Source organism: Mya arenaria, chromosome 3 (genome assembly GCF_026914265.1).
Source record: "Mya arenaria isolate MELC-2E11 chromosome 3, ASM2691426v1".
Lineage (NCBI taxonomy): Eukaryota > Metazoa > Mollusca > Bivalvia > Myida > Myidae > Mya > Mya arenaria.
In genome coordinates this window covers 32,588,468-32,609,048 of record NC_069124.1, presented here as the reverse complement: position 1 = coordinate 32,609,048, position 20,581 = coordinate 32,588,468, and the positions used below count along the sequence as shown (strand labels likewise).

The 20,581-nt window shown below is 35.9% G+C and overlaps 3 protein-coding genes across 3 annotated transcripts in view; 1 reads left to right on the top strand and 2 right to left on the bottom strand.

Annotated features, from left to right (window-relative positions):
- Window positions 1-725: 725 nt before the first annotated feature.
- LOC128228409 (heat shock 70 kDa protein 12A-like) lies at window positions 726-4,613 on the bottom strand. The gene is made up of 6 exons (XM_052939712.1): window positions 4,478-4,613; window positions 3,528-3,713; window positions 3,069-3,267; window positions 2,604-2,831; window positions 2,331-2,484; window positions 726-2,153 (listed from the first exon to the last, which is right to left on the bottom strand). Exons 1-6 carry the CDS (start codon window positions 4,495-4,497, stop codon window positions 1,075-1,077), a joined length of 1,866 nt encoding a protein of 621 aa, XP_052795672.1. The 5' UTR covers window positions 4,498-4,613; the 3' UTR covers window positions 726-1,074.
- Window positions 4,614-7,738: 3,125 nt separating this feature from the next.
- Window positions 7,739-20,204, bottom strand: LOC128225956 (uncharacterized). Its single transcript, XM_052935850.1, has 5 exons — window positions 19,857-20,204; window positions 14,759-14,989; window positions 13,015-13,099; window positions 8,554-8,683; window positions 7,739-8,279 (listed from the first exon to the last, which is right to left on the bottom strand). Exons 1-5 carry the CDS (start codon window positions 20,202-20,204, stop codon window positions 7,739-7,741), a joined length of 1,335 nt encoding a protein of 444 aa, XP_052791810.1.
- Window positions 19,771-20,581, top strand: part of LOC128227447 (tRNA (guanine(26)-N(2))-dimethyltransferase-like) — a 29,636-nt gene continuing 28,825 nt past the window's right edge. Inside the window, exon 1 of the mRNA XM_052938000.1 lies at window positions 19,771-19,792. The gene's annotated coding sequence lies outside the window, so the exon portion shown is untranslated. The remainder of the gene's footprint in view (window positions 19,793-20,581) is intronic.

Genomic DNA, 20,581 nt, shown 5'->3' with positions numbered 1-20,581 from the left:
CAAAATCCTTCGATATAATTTGCCAATCAACGCTGTAAGCAAGTGTCGAAAGGTAAGATGATTGGTGATTCCAAAATTGGCCTATATTTTCAAATGGGTGTTTTAAAAAACGAGCTATCCTGTGATTGCCTTACCGTTACATCGATTCGTTCCGGATTAATATTGAATAACCGATGAATCTTCAATGGTTTTACCATACCATATGATATAGCAAATTCCGGAAATCACGACCTGTTTTTAACAGCAGACCAAAGCCAATATTAAACCTGTCAGTTTAGTAAGGCTTCATATGTTTTCTCACCACACTCAAAGCCGTGTATTATCAGACGTATGCGTCGTGGTCTACGTTGAGAAAACAACGAAAAGTGCGTTACCCAATCATCCTAGCAAGTAAACATTGTACACTTGTTGCTGAATACAACATGTTACTTCATTGTTTTGTTTTATCAATATGATTGACGTATATATTCAATTGTAGTTTGTTTGACTAGTACTATACATATAATAATTTCAATAAAACAGAATAGTATGAGTGTATACTATTACATTTGCACAAGTACAATGTATAACCGATCGATAACGTATTTATTTGTATTAATAGTTTACAGTTGACTCTTTGTCAATTCACATCTATGAGAACTATAAAGGGTCTGGTGTACGAAAGGGATCATAATATTTCATAACCCAATAAAGATCTATACCCGCAAAAATTAAAAGAAACACGGTCAGTTTCTATTTTTTTACAACAAATTAGAAAAGCAATTGCCTCTTACAACAGAAATATAAAAACATGTTCAACCGGCATAATAAAAAAATATCACAACCGACATTACACAATGTATTTGCTTTTTACACTTTTCAATCGTTTTTTATGTTGAAAAAATGTCATGGGTTTCGCTCTAAATATAACTACTTTTTCAACAATATCATTCATGACATATATGTTAAATGTCTAAACGAAAAAAAGCAATTATATTACTGAACAAATATTTTCTTCACTTAGTATAATCGTTGGAATTCTTCAAACAAAAGATCATCACCATATGACAAACTGAAATCTTCCAAATCCATGCATTAAACCTGTGATTCGTCAAGCAAAAATTTAACCCTATGGGTCCTGCCCTTGTTGTCAATGGCTTCAGCTCGAAGCGTCGTCGCTCCTAGGAATATCTTCAATGTCACAAACCGGTCTGTTCCTCCTGTAGTGTCTTCCAAAGATACCTTCATTGAGCCCATAAAATAACAGTTTGGCTCATCAATGAACCTTGGCGGGGGATCAGTAAGAGTTCTATAGAACGGAAACTCCATAGCTGTCTGTGAAGCTGTCTTCACATATGACTCGATTATTTTCGTTGGTTTGCTGGTTGGTATTGGGTCATTTACTTTAGCAATCACCTTAAAAATATCTTTGCACATGTATCCGTCATCCGTGTATTCCCGCTTGCTTACAGGGTGGACTTTAGGATCGAAGTCTTCATTCCAATCCAAACCAAACGTGTATTTGCTGATGCGCGTTTCTATTATTCTTTCATCTCTTCCGTATATAACTGCTCCCTTCATGATTGCAACGTTTGCCTCGGCAGGGATAATCACAAGGTGTCTGTTGGAAAATTTCACTTTAATTTTCTCTTTAACGAGTTTACAGTCGGAAAAGCCTCCAACACAAAATATTGCTTTGATATTGTATCGTTTTGAAAGCTTTTCCATCACCCTAGCAAGCTTATCTTCAATCTGCACCAACGTTTCTTCAAAGAGACTCTCAAACTGTGGTTTCTTAACTGTTATGGTATCTCTTTTCAGGATAACAGATTTTGAAAACGAAGTTTGACGTACAGATTCCTGAAATGATTCGTGGTTTTCTTCCCTATGACATTCGACGAATGAAAACGGCATTCTCATGGTCACGCTTGCTTTACTTGCATCACCTGGAAACCCATACTTCTTGTGTTCAAAACTCCTCATTAGATAGAGGTAATCCTGTGAGTGTTTTTCCGTAAAATTTACATATGCCGGGGCGCCTGAAATGGATATCAGGAACTGCTCAAACTTATGGTTGATGTTGTTGCCCCCGTAAGGTCCTCCATCGGGAGTCATTATTTCGTCGTATTTTCGGTTCTCGTTGATTCTATGTGCTGCTATGTCTAAAGTTCCACCTGTAACAAGTCAACTTGCACTTTTTACCTTATTTGGGCTAAGAATTACTGTGGAATTCAATTAGGCTTTTTAAAGAAACATTACAGGGACATAAACTTAGTATGATGACATGTCTTACATAATTTCAATAACTGAATAATATCTAAATGATTTTTGTGACATTTAATAAATTATACCTCCCAAATCAGCCACTATGTAGCAATCTCCTTCATTCATTGGAAAACGCTCTCGTAATGAGGAACTTAGAGACGGTACTTCCTTTGTCAACATATAAACAGCTGCGCACTCTGGCTCTAGAGCGATGCGTATGTGGTTGTATGGAATTCCGGCCTAAAGCAACAAAAACCTTCTATAAATCAACTTATTTGTTCAAGCAAAATAAAAATTATTTTTTCAAGAAAAGACATTAAATAAGGCGCATTGTAAAATTTAATTAAACATAATCATACCTTTTCAGCTGCATCAGACATAAATTGCTTCGAAGTTTCTGACCAAATGGCGGGACATGTCATAACGTAATAAATGTCATCCTCTCTAAGTTTTGGAAACCTCTCTGATACGACTTCGAATATCTTCATCTTCATATAGGCAATTGCTCTTGAGAACACCAAAATTGCAGAAAGCTCCCGTCCTCTCTCGTCCGGTATTTTACTGTCGAAAGTGATAGGATTGCGAAGCTGGACAAATATAAGCATGCACAATTTTATATCTACTTAAGTTTTCAGATTAAATAGAACGATTTGAGAATAGCTATCGCTAACCATCGCCTCAGTCAAGAGTCAATGAACCTGAACACAAGAATCACACTAATGGTACTTCACAAACAAAACCTAAAGCTTATAACATAGTCATATAAACGATAAATATATAGCTTTAAAAACAGGAACGTAAAACAGAAGATGAACCTAACGTACCTTGTCACCATACAATTTCATTTTGAAGTTTCGGAAGAAGTACCAGGTTTCAGGATCAACAATATCACTACGGTCAGATTGCTCATCATCCTCATCGTCATCAACGTTTTCAGAAAGAAACCGATTTTCCGCTTCATATCCAAAGGAGTCCAACGACGTATCGGGCTTCAGCAAGACAGCAGTCGGAGTCTTTGCAGTTCTAAAATGGATTTGTTTTTTTTTTTCTGATGGCAGAGATTGCAACAATTGCATCCTAAGGGTCGGCGTGTGTTTTATCAGACCAGGTGTGTTATCTTTCATCAAATGATATTAATTAATGACTACCGTAATACTTTTATTAGTCGAATGTCGAATGTTGTAGAAACATCTGATAGAAAATAAAATTAAGTGCAATACACAACCATGCATTAGAATAAAAACATAATGGGGCATTTTATAACTACAAGTCAATGACCATACCGACTACCCTCTCCACTAGACCATTCGTGTGAAAGAATATGACTAGTTTTATCTTGCCGATAATCATCGAGAAAGGACAGAACGAAACCACTAAATGTTGTCCCAAAGTCAATTGCTGCAACAATGAGCTTGTCTTGCCAAGTTGTCTCCGTTGAGACTGTCGAACCTTCTCTTGAACTAGAACGTCTACAAAATATTAAATAAATATATACATGTATATAGGGAGTCGATCGATTGATTCATTCGTATAAGTAAAATATATCATATTTAATTAAAAATGATTCAAACAAGTGGTGAACGACTGATAGGAAAAATAAAATAATTTTAGCACAATAAAACTAAAGTATTATTCTTAATTGATATCAGTAATCATGCTTAAGATAACCCACACGTATAAATAAAATCATACTACGCGATAACAATAACGCCCCGAGTAATTAAAATGTTAAAATGTACATGTAACTATTGAATGTTCTAGGAGACAAGGCTGGTTCTTACAAAAAAGCCAATGTTATGTTATATCTTAAAACGAAACAGCATACTCTTGACGAGTTGTTGTCCGAGTACAAATATTCTTTTATGTATAACTAATATTACTTTTTAGCAAGCTGGTTTCCCATGTACAATACGATGTTTTTGCTCATCCCCAGGTTTTGTCTCAAAACATTGATTGGAAAAACATCAATTTCGGAGCAGGCCTAATTAGGCTTGTGTTTTAACTTTGTTGGTGAATAAATCATGTCTTGGATACGGCAAAATTCAGAAGACGTAAAAGCATGGCTTAATATCTTAAATTCAGACATCGACCAAAGAAAGCTGCCATGTTTGATGTTTGAGCATTTGTTTCTATAACCTATGTCTTACAATTTAACTGTTTTGTTTTGATCTATTCTTGTGAAATGTGTTGTTTACATTAACACCTAAAAGGACAAACATAATTTTTCACTTACTCCATGTTTCCATTCAGCATTCATTTTAACATAAACCAACATTATCTCAAACGTGAACATCACTGGAGTTTGATCCTTAACCTTCGTATATGTTCTTTCTATTTTGGACTTCAAATAACTATATATGTAATTAAACTACTTCCTTTTTGTAAGAAGACGACACCGTACTGTTTTTATAGGTTAATCGATGATATAACGGGTGTCAGATAAAACGCTAGACTGGTACCCTAATTTTCTTTTCCTCACAAATATATTTGTAAGAAAAGTAATGTAGGGTACCAGTCTAAAAAGCATGATCCTAATGACATCAAAAACAATTACATGTGTATTTGGAAACAATTTCCAAAAGATTTGCCAAAATATTTCATGTTTTTAGTAATTCTCTTATCTGTCTCAGAAGTCTTAATGAGTATATATAACGTCCGATTTTGCCACGAATTTTCGAGACACAATAAGGGGTGTATTTGGAGTGACTGACAATTTAAAGTAAACAAACAGTAAGACTAAGAGTACTAGTATAAAATAAGCGGACGGATCTATAAAGCAAGAAACCAAACAAAAATCAGTCTTCATACAATGACGTACGGAGGTCACGGTATTGCTGTGATTTCAATCTAATAACTATATTTTATTATTTAAGCAGTATTTAATTTGACGAAAAGAGCAAGCACCGGTTGTACATGTTGCGTTGTTGGTTTAATTCTTACAACAACCTGTGGAATGGGTTAGATTCATAAGATCTCAAATGGAGTTACATGTTTATTCATTCTTACCCAAGCATCAAGTGAAATACAATACTACAGGCATAGCTATATAGGAAACATAGTATTCAGTATGAATAACTACAAAAGAGAAATATGTTGTAGTATATAAAGAATTGTGTCCCTTAGATACATTAAGATTAAGAATGCAACAGTACAAACAATGCCAAGTTTTCTTGTAGACGTGTTGTCTCGAAAGAAGAAAACACTGAGAATCGCTTAATTTGTACAATACTCAGCTTGAAAAATAAATCTTCTACAAGCGAACCAGACTGATATTTAACAGTATTTGTGATTGAATATTATGAAACAAACTCGAAAACTTACATTTCGTAAATTGCGACCAGTGTTTTATGGTCATACATATTCATGCACAGTTTAATTTGTTTTATACATTAACTTTTATTATTTGAACGTATATGCATAAACGAAAGTTTAATAATAAAATATTTATAAAATGTTTGAATAAAACACGAGGAAATAATAAACTTAATATTTAAGACCTGTTTCTACTTAATTCTGAGTTTCACCAAAATCTGATCTAGTCGAAACATTGACCCTGACAACATTTCAACATTAAAGTTTTAATGATAATAGTCTAAATGTTATTTTTTGAATCAGCAACACGGTTAACAACATTTACGTCAGCATAAACGTCAGAGATCAGCCATTCGTAGATGAAAACTACTAGGTATCTCTGGAAAGTTCGAGCGCCTTAATTCTGCAATCTTACTGGCGATCTTCTTTACATTCAATGCCGGGCCCGAGTTCAAATCTAAAACTTCGTAGAGCGGAGTTTTAAGTTTAGAAATTCACCTACCTGAAATTTACAGAATGCATGCCGACTACGTAGACACCACTGTTTATTTCGCAAATTCCAAAGTGACCTCGGTTTGAGATCATTACTATGAGCGTGGGAGGAACCAGCGTGTTCTAGCGCTTTTCCAATCGACCACGTATTTTGTTAATTATGAATGATTTGCTATTCTTTAAAAAAATAAAAGACTAGCTTTTCACGGCGTATGACTTCTAAACAAATACATGCAAATCGACTGAACTCTGTGCCGGATAGTAATAGTACCTGGTATGCGACTGCTGTATAACTTGATCTAGTTCGGAATAGTACTATGTATATATTTTGTTAATTTAAACATATTTATTTTACAACGATTGTGAAACAAGTTATTAGAACATTATATTATTCACTCTCGTTGGCCCGATTTTACGCGAGAGTTTGGTCTTGTGTTGTGGGGGAAACCGGAAAACCGGAGAAAACCCACTTGTCCGGCTTGGTGACCACGAACCATACATTTTGTTGGACGATGATACGAAACACAAGTGTTAATTTCGCATAAACTTTATGGTTGATATTGTTGTCGATGGCAGTGGGTGAAATGTCAAGGTCACAATCATATTGTTCAATATTTCAAGCAGTATTTCGGTGATGAAATAATGTTGACTAATGATATCAGTGGTCGACAGATCTTAACTATTTTGCTGGTCAGTGGATGAAAGTTCAATGCCAAACGTATATTTTATTGTGGAATAATTAGCAGTTAAGTTGACTAAGTTGCATTAATTTGGTACTCATAATTCAGGATAATTGCTAATGCAGACGGACACTATTATATACACTCCAAATATATCCTTCAAACTAGAATATTTGATTAGTACCAAAATTTCAATTACAAAAATATACAATTGATATGTTCTTCAATTTACTACATTCTATTTATACAAATCGTAAATGTACTTTAGGAATATTTTCTTTTACAAAAATCATGATGATTGTAGTAAACATCATATAAACCTGTGTAGCAATCATAAGTTTCTCTTAATTCATTAACTCCAACCGTTAGACTTTCAAACCTACATATGCACTCTCACAGATATATCATTTTTACAACTATCTTATTTTTTGTCTTGGAACGAGCCAATTTTTGCGTAAATTTCTGCAAACCAATGATATAAGATTGTTGACAAAATATCAGATCATATATTTTATATTCGAACCGATGTCGCCAAAATTGCAGTCCAGTGTTGTATCCACTGTGCTTTAGTAGCTTACACTAAGCAATTGGAATATTTAAACTATATACCTAACTTGGTAATATCACGTGATAACATCGACTAGCCAATCACGCATAATGACTGAATTCTACTAGGTAGACATACCTAGTAATCTTTTTTAATGGAAAAATAAGAAAAAACTGCGAAAAATAAATTAATTGTAAACTATGTGGTACTTCAGTAAGTAAGTGTCAATGCATTGTACACATCGATACCAAGTTTATGTCAGTTTTCGACAATTTTCTTCTTTTAAGCCCCTTTAAGAATAATGCATAAAACATCAATTTTTGAACTTAAACATAAAAATCTGCGATCTAATATTTAGTCAGCAGTATTATATGACTGTTTTCCATGGATTTTCGCAAAAATTGGCTCGTTCCAAGACAAAAATAAAAAGTTGTTAAAACATTCAGTGTGTAAGAGTGCAGCTTTAAACCTGTTGTTTTTTTTCGAGCAAAAGGGTAGCTCTATGGGTCCTGCCCTTGTTGTCAATGGCTTGGGCATTAAGCGTTGTTGCTCCTATGAATATCTTCAACGTCACAAACCGATCTATTCCTCCTGTAGTGTCTTCTAAAGATATTTTCATGGAGCCCATAAAAGTACAGCTTTCATCGTCTATGAACATAGGTGGGGGATCAGTAAGAGTTCTGTAAAACGGAAACTCCATCACTGTTTGTGAAGCTGTCTTCACATAGGATTTTATAATTTGTGTAGGTGTGTTGGAAGCAATTGCGTCACCTACTTTTGCGATCACCTTGAAAATATCTTTGCACATGTATCCGTCATCCGTGCATTCTCGCTTACTCACAGGGTGGATTCTAGGATCAAAGTCTTCATTCCAATCCAAACCAAACGTGTTCTTGCAGATGCGTGTTTCTATTAAATTCTCTTCTCTTCCGTAGATAACTGCTCCCTTCATTATGGCAACGTTTGCCTTTGCAGGGATAATCACAAGGTGTTTGTCGGAAAATCTTGCGTTTATTCTTTCTTTAACGAGTTTACAATCAGAAAAAACCCCAACGCAAAATATGGCTTTAATAGTGTATCATTCCGACAGCTTTTTTATAACTTCAGCAAGCTTATCTTCAATCTGCACCAAAGTTTCTTTAAAGAAATTCTCAAACAGTGATCTCTCCTTTTATAGAATCTCCTTTCAGAATAACAGATTTTGAAAATGAAGTTTGGCGAATAGATTCCTGAAATGACTCGTGATTTGCTTGGCTATGACATTCAATTATTGCTAACGGGACTTGAATGGCAACAACTGCTTGACCCTTGTCACCTAGAAAGCCATACTTTTTGTGTTCAAATTTCCTCATAAGAGAGAGGTAATCCTGTGAGTATTTTTCCTTAAAATTTGCATATGCCTCGACACCTGAAACGGATATCAGAAATTGTTCAAACTTATGGTTGATGTTGTTGCCCCCACAAGATCCTCCATCGGGAGTCATTATTTCGTCGTATTTTCGGTTCTTGTTGATTCTATACGCTGCTATGTCTAAAGTACCACCTAAAACAGAACAGCTGGCATTTTCACCCTATTTGGATTTAGAATTACTATGATAAGTAATTTGACTTTTAAATATATATATTTATTGCAGGGAACATACTAAGTATGACAATGTGTCGCATATTTTAAATATGTATTTCCGAAAGATATTTTTCTGACACATCATAAATTGCACATTAATGAAACTGGTCTTTACCTCCAAGATCAGCCACAACGTAGCAATCGCCTTCGTTCATTGGGAAACGCTCTCGTAGTAAGCAATTTAAAGACGGTATTTCCGTTTTCAACATATAAATAGCGGCGCACTCTGGTTCAAGAGCGATACGTAGATGGTTGTAAGGAATCCCAGCCTAAAACAACAACAAAATTTCGATAACAATCTTATCTTTTAAAGCAAAATTGAAATGCATTCATACGAAAGAACATGGTAAAGTATATTTTAAAACAAAATACTCAGAAAAATACCGTTTCAGCAGCTTCAGACATAAATTGCTTGGATGTTTCTGACCAAATAGCAGGACATGTCAGAACGTAGTAAATGTCATCCTCTCTAACATTTGAAAAAATCTCCGATACGATTTCGAATATCTTAAACTTCATGTAGCCAATTGCTCTTGAGAAGACTAAAATAGCAGGAAGCTCCCGTCCTCTCTCGTCCGGTATTTTACTGTCGTAAGTGATTTGCGAAGCTGGATAAAATAAACACAAACGTTATTACATATTTAAATTTTCAAAATTAAATCTCCTCAGTCAGGATTGATGGCATTGTGCAATTTGGTTACAAGATTGTTATGTTACTGTACAAATTTTTATCAAATCCGGACAAACGATGAATATTAAGTTCCGTAACGGAAACTCTTAACATAAAAAATAAACATTGCACGTACTTTGTCTGCATACAGTTTCATTTTGAAGTTCTGGAAGAAGTACCAGGTTTCAGGATCAACATTGTCACTGTGGTGAGATTGCTCATCATCATCATCATCATCATCATCATCATCATCATCAATCATCATCATCATCATCATCATCATCATCATCATCATCATCATCATCATCATCGTCGTCGTCTTCAATATATACAGAAAGATACCGATTTTCTGCTTCATAGCCAAATGAGTCCAATGATGTATCAGGCTTCAATAAGACAGAAGTCGGAGTCTTTGCAGTTCTAAAATGGATGCATAGTTTGCCACAGGCTAAGGTTGCATGAGACATACAGCTATTGCATCCTAATATGTTTTTATTTATTTTTTCAGACTAGCTGTGTTATGTTTCATTTAATGATTTACTACCGTGATACTTTTATATGTCGAATGTAAAAAAAATCAGTGTAATACAAAAACGTGTATCTAAACTAAAATGTAATGGGCAATTTAATGTTACAGGGTCAAACGCCATACCGACTCCCCTCTCCGCTTGACCATTCATGTGAAAGTATTCGATTAGTTTTATCATGACCATTATCTTCGTTAACTGACAGAACGAAACCACTAAAGGTTGTCCCATATTCTATTGCAGCAACAATGCGCTTGTCTTGCCAAGTTGTCCCCATGGATACGGTAGGATCCTCTCTTGAACTAGAACGCTAAAAAAATAAATATGTATAGGTCGTCGATCGATTTTACTCTTCTGGAATATTTTTTATTAACTTGTGAAATGTTATTGTTTGACACTCATTTTAAATGTGTGGCAAACAGTATCGAACAACCGATTTGTTTAAAGTCATTTTAGTTACAATAACACTCAAATATGTCCCGATTTAGCGGTAATTCATATCAAAGTGCAGTTATGATTAATTTATCACGCTTACTTAAACAAAGATATGAATGTTACTGCCTTCTCAATAAACTGATATAAACAGTATAAATCAAATAGTAGTATGTAGTCACAGTAACGCACTGACAGATCAAAATTTAAACACAATTTGAATTTAACTGTTTTCAGATGTTGTTTCTAACTCGAAAAAGTCATTTTTTATGGTATATTTCGTACAAACCGTACAAACAGCATAATCAGACAGATATTGTTGGCTCGGTCCATACCATGTGATATGGTTTTCGGATGCACGTTTAATATCTGATATGATAATCATTTTAAACAATTTCAGCAGTCAGTACTCAACCTTGGGCTGTGTTTCAAATGACATTAACAAAACATCATGTCTCGCATATGATCTAGTCCGAATAATTGAACGTCGATAGGATATTTGACTAGGACCCGGGTGTTAATACAAAAAGGAGTGCTCAAGTAACACTATTTCATTAAATCTAAATGGCAATGGGTGCTCTTTTTGTATAGAGCTTAACATAATTTGACAATGTATTGCAACAAATGATAGTTTCCAGTGTCAATATTGGGAAAAAAAATCATGGCCGAAAAACTCTGTAAAATTTATTGTGTGTTGCCTTATTCCGTTTTGACCTCAGAGTCATGTATTTCTACTCAATTTTATGAGACGCCGAATTGGTCAACGCTATTTTTTCATGTGTGAATAATGTTTGTGTCTTGGATTGTTCTACAGCAGCCAGTTGCTTGTTTTTAATCGGACTGTTTTAAAGTTAATAGCCAAGATAGTGTCCATATGAAACATAGTAAAACAACTGTGGTATCACGCCTTTTTAGATACGATCCGTTTTAGTTAACGTTGAAGTTTGACTGAGAAGAATTAATAAAGCGGTTTAAGTAAAGTTTTTTGGGTTTTTTAAAACATACAGGAAAGAAGAAAACTGGTTCTTACTTCATATTTCCATTTAGATATTGTTTAATATTCACCCAAACATGAAAACAACTAGAGTAATTTAATCAGTATGATATCCACTGCGTTTTCGATTTGGACGCTAGTAATAACTTCCTAGTTGTAAAAAGACGATGCCGCTCTGTGAAAGACATAAATAGTTAATAACATGTTACTTTTTAAAACTTGGATTATGATGTATATTTATATTGATCCAAATGTTATACAAATGTTATGAAAATAACAACTTATAATAAGCTTTTGAAAATTGTAGTTACTTTCTTTAACAAAAGTGATTACCTTGCATTTTGAAAAGGCAAATAAGGTCAAAAATAATAACTTGGTATTAAAAAAGACTGCATATATATGTTTAAATAAAGACTTTTTGGGATATAAATATATCAAACTTTTATTAGGGAAATGGTAATCATACTTTTAAAACGTTTTCTTGAAGCTGAATTCTCGAGCATTTGCTTTCGTACAAAATCATAATAAAAGAAAACAATTGCTCGAACATAAATTTGATGATATATAAATACGAACTTCCCGAACAATTTGGACAAATGTCAACAACGAAGCGTCGTCTTCACTCTTCAGCTGGAAAACAACCCAACTACAAGTGAATGACTGTGATAGTGAATGCCATGAAACAAACACAAAATGTTGCTGTTTATCCACAGTTGTTCTGTTGACACCTTTGACCTTTACATTTGGCCATATTATTTCCTGCGCTGTTTACATTAATCAAAATGAATTAATGAAGATGTATAAAACATAATATGTTGAACAGCTGTAATTCTCCATTAGCCGGAGTAGGAATTACAGTCAACGCCAAGAAAAAAGTACGAGAGGCGCAAAAGGGTATGCAATGTGGAATTATAGTACTATTGATAAATCTCCAAAAATAGGCATAAAAACTAAAGAAAGTCTGTTGATTTTAGTGTTAGATCGTATTTTATTATACTCGTGATCATAGAAAAATATATTCCACAAATGGTCATCTAGCTTTCCGATGATTGAAATCAACCAATATCCTCTGTTGCATAATACAAGAATACATTATCCTCTATATATAAGATCTTAACGGATTTTATTGCGACTGTAGAAGAATGAAATAGTGACAAGTCCAAAAAGTGAGTAAAATTTTACATTGTCTCTGTGGTCACAACAAATGTTCTTCTCCCTAGGAGGCAAAGCTGGCTACGGAAGTGACGTCATCGATATCGCCGTCGTTAACGATGCACTCTTACTTCTGGTTTAGGAATAATGTCTTAACCACAGAAAGAAGAATTGGTTATAGCATACTAGCTATCACAAGTTTATAATTGAAATGCGACAATTGACTTTTACAGGTTAAAAAAAACAGCGAGACCCGTTGATAAAATGCATCTGTATATGGTATTAACACGGGTATATACAAATGCATAAATGAGACTCTGATCCGTTGACAGTGGCATACCTGCTTCTTCAATTTGCCGTGTCTTCTTCGGCTCGCTGTCAGTGTCCTTGATACCTTTCTCATTTCCATCGACATCTACATATAGCTGTCGTGAGATTGTAATGGAATTGTTGATCCGAGATAGATGCAACTTTCATCTCAATATTGAAACTGTCACAGACATTGACATCGTTTGCTTCCGATTCATTGACGGAAACGAAGTCGCCTTCATCCTTTTTGTCTTTGTTGTCAGGGTTACCCTATACACGTGTTGAAGCTTTGCTTTCGAGAACAGCCTTGTTCTTCTCGTACAGCTGTTGAGTGCAGAAATAAATGAACACAGGTCTTCATCGATATTATGATATGCAGATATGTAGATAGATCTATTATTTCCTCCATAAGTGGAACGTTTATAGGCGGTTGAAAGGTCGACAGGCTTAGACCGGAGCAGGCTGAGCCCGATCTAAGTTATTTCGCAAAGGGTGAATATCCGGTTCATGAATACAAGCCGGGGTCGCTCATTTCTGCAATTGTCGCCTCCCACAGACTGTCCGTTTACATGTGTGTCTCAGTAAACGCACATCGGTGGAACAACTAGCACCATAGATACCTCTTGGGAGCGAAAACCGGTTAATGTTGAGTGTATGCGATATACCCGACACTTAGTGGAATTCCATCTGATCTGCTTTCAAAGACACCTTTGTTCTCCTTATACATATGTATATAACATGAAGGAGTTTCTAGTTCATTCAAACAGACGCATAAATCTTCATTATCATTCTAATTGGCAGCCATCGCAATTGGCTGATTTGGTAGAAGATAAGGGCCGACATCGTTTGAAGTCCAAATTTCAATACGCGTCATAAATTTGGAGTTGAGGTCATATACATTTGTATGTCAGATATAGCATACGTACATATACGTTGAAGCAACACACGTCTAGAATCATACGTCCAAAACAGACAAACATTTTGAATGGTAAAACCCCCATTGGCGTTTCATTTATGAAAAAAACAATAACTAAGAGTATGGTAGAGGCAATCGTCTACAATACATGTCAGTTTTATATATGTTGGTCAACGCGTATACACCATGGTTTAACATTTACAACTGTATAGAAGTTAGAAGTTGAAGTTGACATTGAGCTACTCGGCCATTATCAGTTGGTTATTTGCGAATATTCAACTACCAACCATTTGTTAGCACATTAGCGGTTTCTTTTGAATCGGTTTGAATCCTTCCCGCTCTCTTACCTTTGGCATAAATATACTTGCCGGCGAAAATCGGGGTGCAATACAATTAATCAATATATATATATATATATATATATATATATATATATATATATATATATATATATATATATATATATATATATATATATATATATATATATATATATATATATATATATATACGAGGGATGATCAATATTTACGTAGACTGCCTCTATATCAATAATTGTATAACACATGCATTAATAAAAAATATATCAGCAAAAACGTCGTTCTACCTTCAACTGTGGATGTAAATATCAGAAATGTCTGTCTCTCCTACATCTAATCATGGCGACTTGAAGACGTACACTATCGCGCCGTCGGCTCGCGTCGTGATCGGTTCAACGACGTCAACGACGATGCATATCCTGTAGGTGCTCGAGATACGTCTGGTGTGATCTCACTTCTTCTCAAAGTAGGCACCGGACCATTGTAAAATGCGTTCGTGTCTCTTTGGCCATTTGTTGAAAATGATATCCCGACAGTACTCTGCGACCTTTGGGGTGGGATTTCAACTTCGGGAAAATAGCAAAATCGAACGGGGCCAAGTCAGGTGAGTACAGCGGAAGTGGAATGACCTCCAGTCCTAGGACGCTTATCTCAAGCTGAGTGGTCGCCGCAGTATGAGGTGGGGCATTATCCTGATGGAGGATGAACTGATCAACCGAGATGTCACCCCTATTCTTTCTTAGCGCCCGGATGAGATCACGGCCGAGTACCTGTTCACAATGTAAAAACGTTTTATGAGTCATACTGTCACATTATAGTTAGAAATGTGAGCGGAGCGTGAAACTCGGGCTTTCTCAGGTGGCGGTGACCCAGCTCTCTCTTTCATACAGCCGACTGCTCCTTGGTCTCTGGGTCTCTCAGATAGCCAGGTCTCATCAGTCGTGATGACGTAGTTCAGAAAGGCTTTGCTCTTTCTGATGTGCCGTTAAACTTTCCCCGACTCCTTCACGCGCCTGTTTCTCTCGATGTCGGTCAGGATGCGTTGCACCCAGCGCGCGTGCACTTGCAAATGCATATACATCAGCTATCAGAATAATAAAGAGTGATTTTGATTTTTTTTAATTGATAAGAATAACTGTTTGCGGTTTCCTAACTTGGAACAATTTATAACATTTTAGTGTTCATCACAATATTTTGCAACTATTTGAATATTCCCCAATCGATCCAATATTAAGGCATTATTATACTACTGTGAATTTCATCCAACACATAAACTCCCGTGTAGGGCCCCACAGATTCCGGACGCAGTATTCAGCGAATCAAGTACATTCATAACGAGGTTTCAGCGAAAAGGGTACAGAAGTAGATTTTAACAATCAAAGTGAATATTTATATAAAGTTTAAACGAAAAGTGTATAACAAAGAAGGATACATTAGTTATGAACGAAGACGAAGAGGTATGTCAATTTACATGATATATGACCAAAATTATATGTATTTATTTTAATTATTTATTTATCTGGATATAAGTTGAAATGGTTGGCACATTTCAATTTCTGTTTTACAATGATAACCATTATGGTCAGAATAATCATAAGACATTTTTGAGCGATGGATGTACGTCGTCAATGTCCTGATCACCCGATGGATATATGTCACTTATGTCTTTTTATCACGGGTTGGAAGTCACTTTAAGTTGATTACGCGATGGATGTACGTCGCGAGTATGACATTCTGAATTATACGATGGATGTACGTCGTTCAGAACCGTTGAACAAGACCCGATTTGATGGATTTACGTCAGTCGGCCGTATCCGTTTATTTAAAAATGTTCATCATATAAATAACGGATAGTGGATACTTTGTTACTTAAGTATCTTGTGTGATGGATTTACGTCACCAAGACAATATGCGCAATGACCACCGGTTTATGATGGATATAAATCATCCGGGTAACTTAGTTACATGTATAAGACAAAATACATTATCGAAATTCTACAGTCGTAAGCATTACAAAGTTTATATCAATAAGTCCAATTTGTTTTCAGTTGGCACATTGCCAGGGCGGAAATGACCCTGCGCATACAGTAAGGAACGGGTTGTTTGCGCAGCTTGAAGCTATGGGGAACAAAACAAGCAATTTGTCGGCAGGGCCAGGCTTATCAGATCTAGCTCTATCTTTACAAACAATTAATCAGACCATGCAGTCGATGCGTTCTGACCTAGATAATTTGAAAAGGCCGGTCGAAGAAACAGTCCCACAACAAGCAAAGCGGCCGCGCTTATCAGCGGATGACTATGAGTCAGACAAATCAGGAGACATTGATTCTTTCATGGCTAAAAACCAGGCGGGACAATAGGCACCCAACGGGGACGAGTGGTCCGATTTGTCGACTTTTTTTAGGACAGTGTTGAAACTGGCGAAGATATTATTTCTGGTTTAGCGGATGTCACTAACAAGGTTTTAAGATTAAAACCTAAGGAATAAAAATTAAAACAATTAAATGAAAAACATCGTAGACCAAAAAAAATTGATAATCTCCAAGTTCCAAAAGTTGACGAGACTATTTGGAACCAACTTAGACGAGAAACGAAAGCGTATGACTTTGCAATGCAGAAAACACAAGGATATATTTGCCAAGCAATCGTGCCGGTTTTGAAACTACTTCAAAACATCAAACAAAACGGACCTCGCCAAGAAATCGGGGAACTGGCAAATGACACATTCAAAATGTTAACACAAGCTGTGGTGCAGTCAAATGAAGGCAGGATGGAGAAAATCAAAAAGGATTTACAACCTGCATATCGGCCATTGTGCTCAAACGTGTCTTCGACAACATTTCTTTTCGGCGACAAATTAAATGACAAAATCAAACAATTGAAAGAAGCCACCGTCACAAACCAATCACAGAGAAAGCCTTTATTAGCGCGACGGTGAGGGGCGTCCAGGTACAATCCACGGGATTACGTCAACAGCGCGAGCTACAACAACTCCAACTTCAAGACAAATTCGACGAACATCCCGAGAAACAGCCGCTCTTTCCATCGAAACCAGTTTTTTTTTTAAAAAGGGGGAAATCGGTGAAAAAATCTTAAATGTAAGTAATGAAATTCAAATACGCCTTTACAATACTCCAGGCAATTTTTCGGCAGGAAAGACAGCTCAAAGAATTGCATTGTGGGAATCCATCACAAGTGATACATGGGTATTAAACACAATACGTGGATGTAGTGTCGAACTTACGGAAACCCCTTAACAAATTTTTGTACCAAAACCTTTTAATTTTGATGTTGAGGATTCTCAAAAAATTGAGGCAAAACTTGAACGTTTTTTTTTACAAAGTGGTATAATATAATGGGCTCCAGACGATTCAGTTAACGAATTTATCTCAAATATATTTATTCGACATAAAAAAGACGGTCGTGTAAGAATTATTCTAAATTTAAAATCGTTTAATGAAACATATGTGGAGAAAACACATTTTAAAATGGAATCTCTTCGCCAAGCTATCAATGCAATGAGGAAAGACTGTTATCTTGCATCATCTGATATATCAGACGCTTATAACTCGATTATGAAAAGAGAACAGGATCGTCGTTATTTTAGATTTATGTTCGATGGTGTGAAATATCAAATTTACGCTTAAGTCATGGGTTACAGTTGCAGCTCAAAAATTTGGACAAAGTGCATGAAACCGGTGTTCGCATACTTACGGTCATTAGGACATATTAGCGTATACTTCATTGACGATTCGTGTTTATTAGGTGATACATTCAATTCATATTTAAACAATGTTAGAGATACGATTCACCTTCTGGATCAACTGGGACTTACGGTAAATGTAGGAAAATCAGTTTTAGTCCCGTGCCAAAAAATAACTTTTCTAGGTTTCATTTTGTGTTCAACTTCGATGACTATTCGGTTGACACATGAAAAATGCCAGGACATTTTGCAATTATGTAAAGAAATGATTCAGAAAAAACGAACAAGTATTCGTGATTTTGCAAAAATGATAGGGAAATTAATCGCCGCAGAGCCAGGGGTGACGCATGCACCTTTACACATAAGACCCATGGAAAAGGTAAAAGAAAAACAATTACGTATTAACCGTGGAAATTTTGACGGTTTTATGAACGTACCACGATCACTTGACACTGACATTGTTATTTTTTCTGATGCTTCTCAAGACGTGTATGGAGCATATGACCAAACAAATAACTCGCGAACAAATGGTTATTGGTCACCACAAGAAAAAGAGTTGCATATAAACGTTTTAAAATTGAAGGCGTGTGACATTGCAATACGTACGTTTTGTAAAAATACGAGCCATGTACATGTTAGAATATATACGGACAATATCACATGTTGCTCATATCTAAACAGATATGGGGGAAAGATAACCTCATAAGATGAAATTGCGCGACGGTTTTGGTTTTGGTGCATTACTAGAAGTATTCAAGTGTCGACTTCCCACATTGCAGGGGTAGACAATAAGAAAGCAGATAAACTGAGTAGATCACAAAACGATGACACGGAATGGTCGCTTGAGTCATCCATTTTCAAAACTTTAATGAACATATATCCGAACATATCTATAGATTTATTTGCATCAAAATTAAATGCAAAACTGAAACAACTTGTCAGTCGCTTTCCTGATACAGATTGCATAGGCTAAGACGCAATTCATTGCGATAGACAGGGCAACTATATTACATATTTGCTCCTTTCAATTTACTGACTCGTATCCTGCAAAAAATCGAAAGGGACCGCACAGAAGCGATAATAATAGTTCCAATTTGGCCGATTCAGGTGTGGTGGCCAATGTTGTTAAAGCTGATCAAAGGACCGGGATTGATATAAGCTCCTACCAGAGGCGTGTTAAAACTCGAACACAAACCACACAACAAAGCATCCATTGACGAAGATGTGGTTGATTGTTTTGAATATATCAGGACGTTTTTGCGACAGCGAGGATTACCGGAAAACGCTCAAACGATCATTATTAAGTCCTGGAGGAATAGCACAAGAAAACATCACCCACATCCACCCGAATAATATAATGATTTCTTTCCAAATGTTTTCGAAAATTTGTCTTTGACATATTTTCGTCTTTAAAATATGACATTCGGAGCTCCTCGGCCATTTTATCGAAAACAACCTCGGATGTATTTGGACGGTTTACATACTCAAAAAGTGGTACGTTTAAGTCCGCTGCAAGTAGATCGCGTAGTAATTTTATTTAGCAGTTAAACTTTGTGACTTAACTCTTGGGATTCTTAATTATGTTTGCAATAATACAATTCATTGGCAATCAATTTAAACTTAGATCAATAAATACAACTCTAAAACATTACATTTAATTAATGATATAATTCAAAATTTTACGAACTACTTCAACTGATGTACCTGCATACATCCGAGGTTGTTTTTGGAAAAAATGGCCGAGGAGTTCCGAATGTAAAATATGAATGTATTTGATTCGCTGAATACTGCGTCCGGAATCTGTGTGAGCCCTGACGGAGTTTTGTGTCGGATGAAATTAAGATCAACCTTCGCCTTACCTTCTCCGAAGGTAAGTCTAGCTTAATCATACAAATAAATATCATTATACAAGAGAAGTGAATACTGCTAAATACCTTCCGCATGTTTAATTCGGTGGTCAGAATGCTGTGTGCGGTTCCATAGCTGACAGTGGCAGCCTCTGACAGCTCCCGTACAGTCATTCTGCAATCCGCTTCCAGTTTCTCATCAATTGACGTCACAGCTGACGGTCCGATTGTTGACTTCCGTCCACGACCTGCATCATCTTCAAGGGACTGTCGGCCATCAGAATAGCGTCGATGCCACTTGAAAACCAGTGCACGGCAAACGCAGCTGTCTCCCCGTGTCAGCATTAGTAGCTTATACGTTTCGGATGGTGTTTTCCCTATTTCTTTGCAAAACTTAATGTTTGCGCGAATTTCCAAACTTTCTTGTGACGACATATCGACATTCATAGCATGCTTGACTGTTATAGAGCAAACGTTGTTTATTTCAAAATGCAACGGCCGATTGACGTCATATTTTCAGGTGACGTCGCACAAACGTCGTCAAACAGAATCGCCGATTTTTTAAAGAATTTCTGCAGCTTATATTTATTTTATTAAGTTTTTAATTCAGCATACATACGACAAAACGTCACCTGGACCGGTAGCGCGTTACTATGGTTGCATTATATCATGCTGTTTCGCACTATGCTAGGCCATGCTATTCCAATCAAGGCAGTAAATATAAAAAGGTTTTGTGCTGTTCTATGTTTCTTGTTTGTGAATTTGTGTTCTATGTCTTTGGCGTTTGCCCATTGCCACTAAACCGGGTTTAC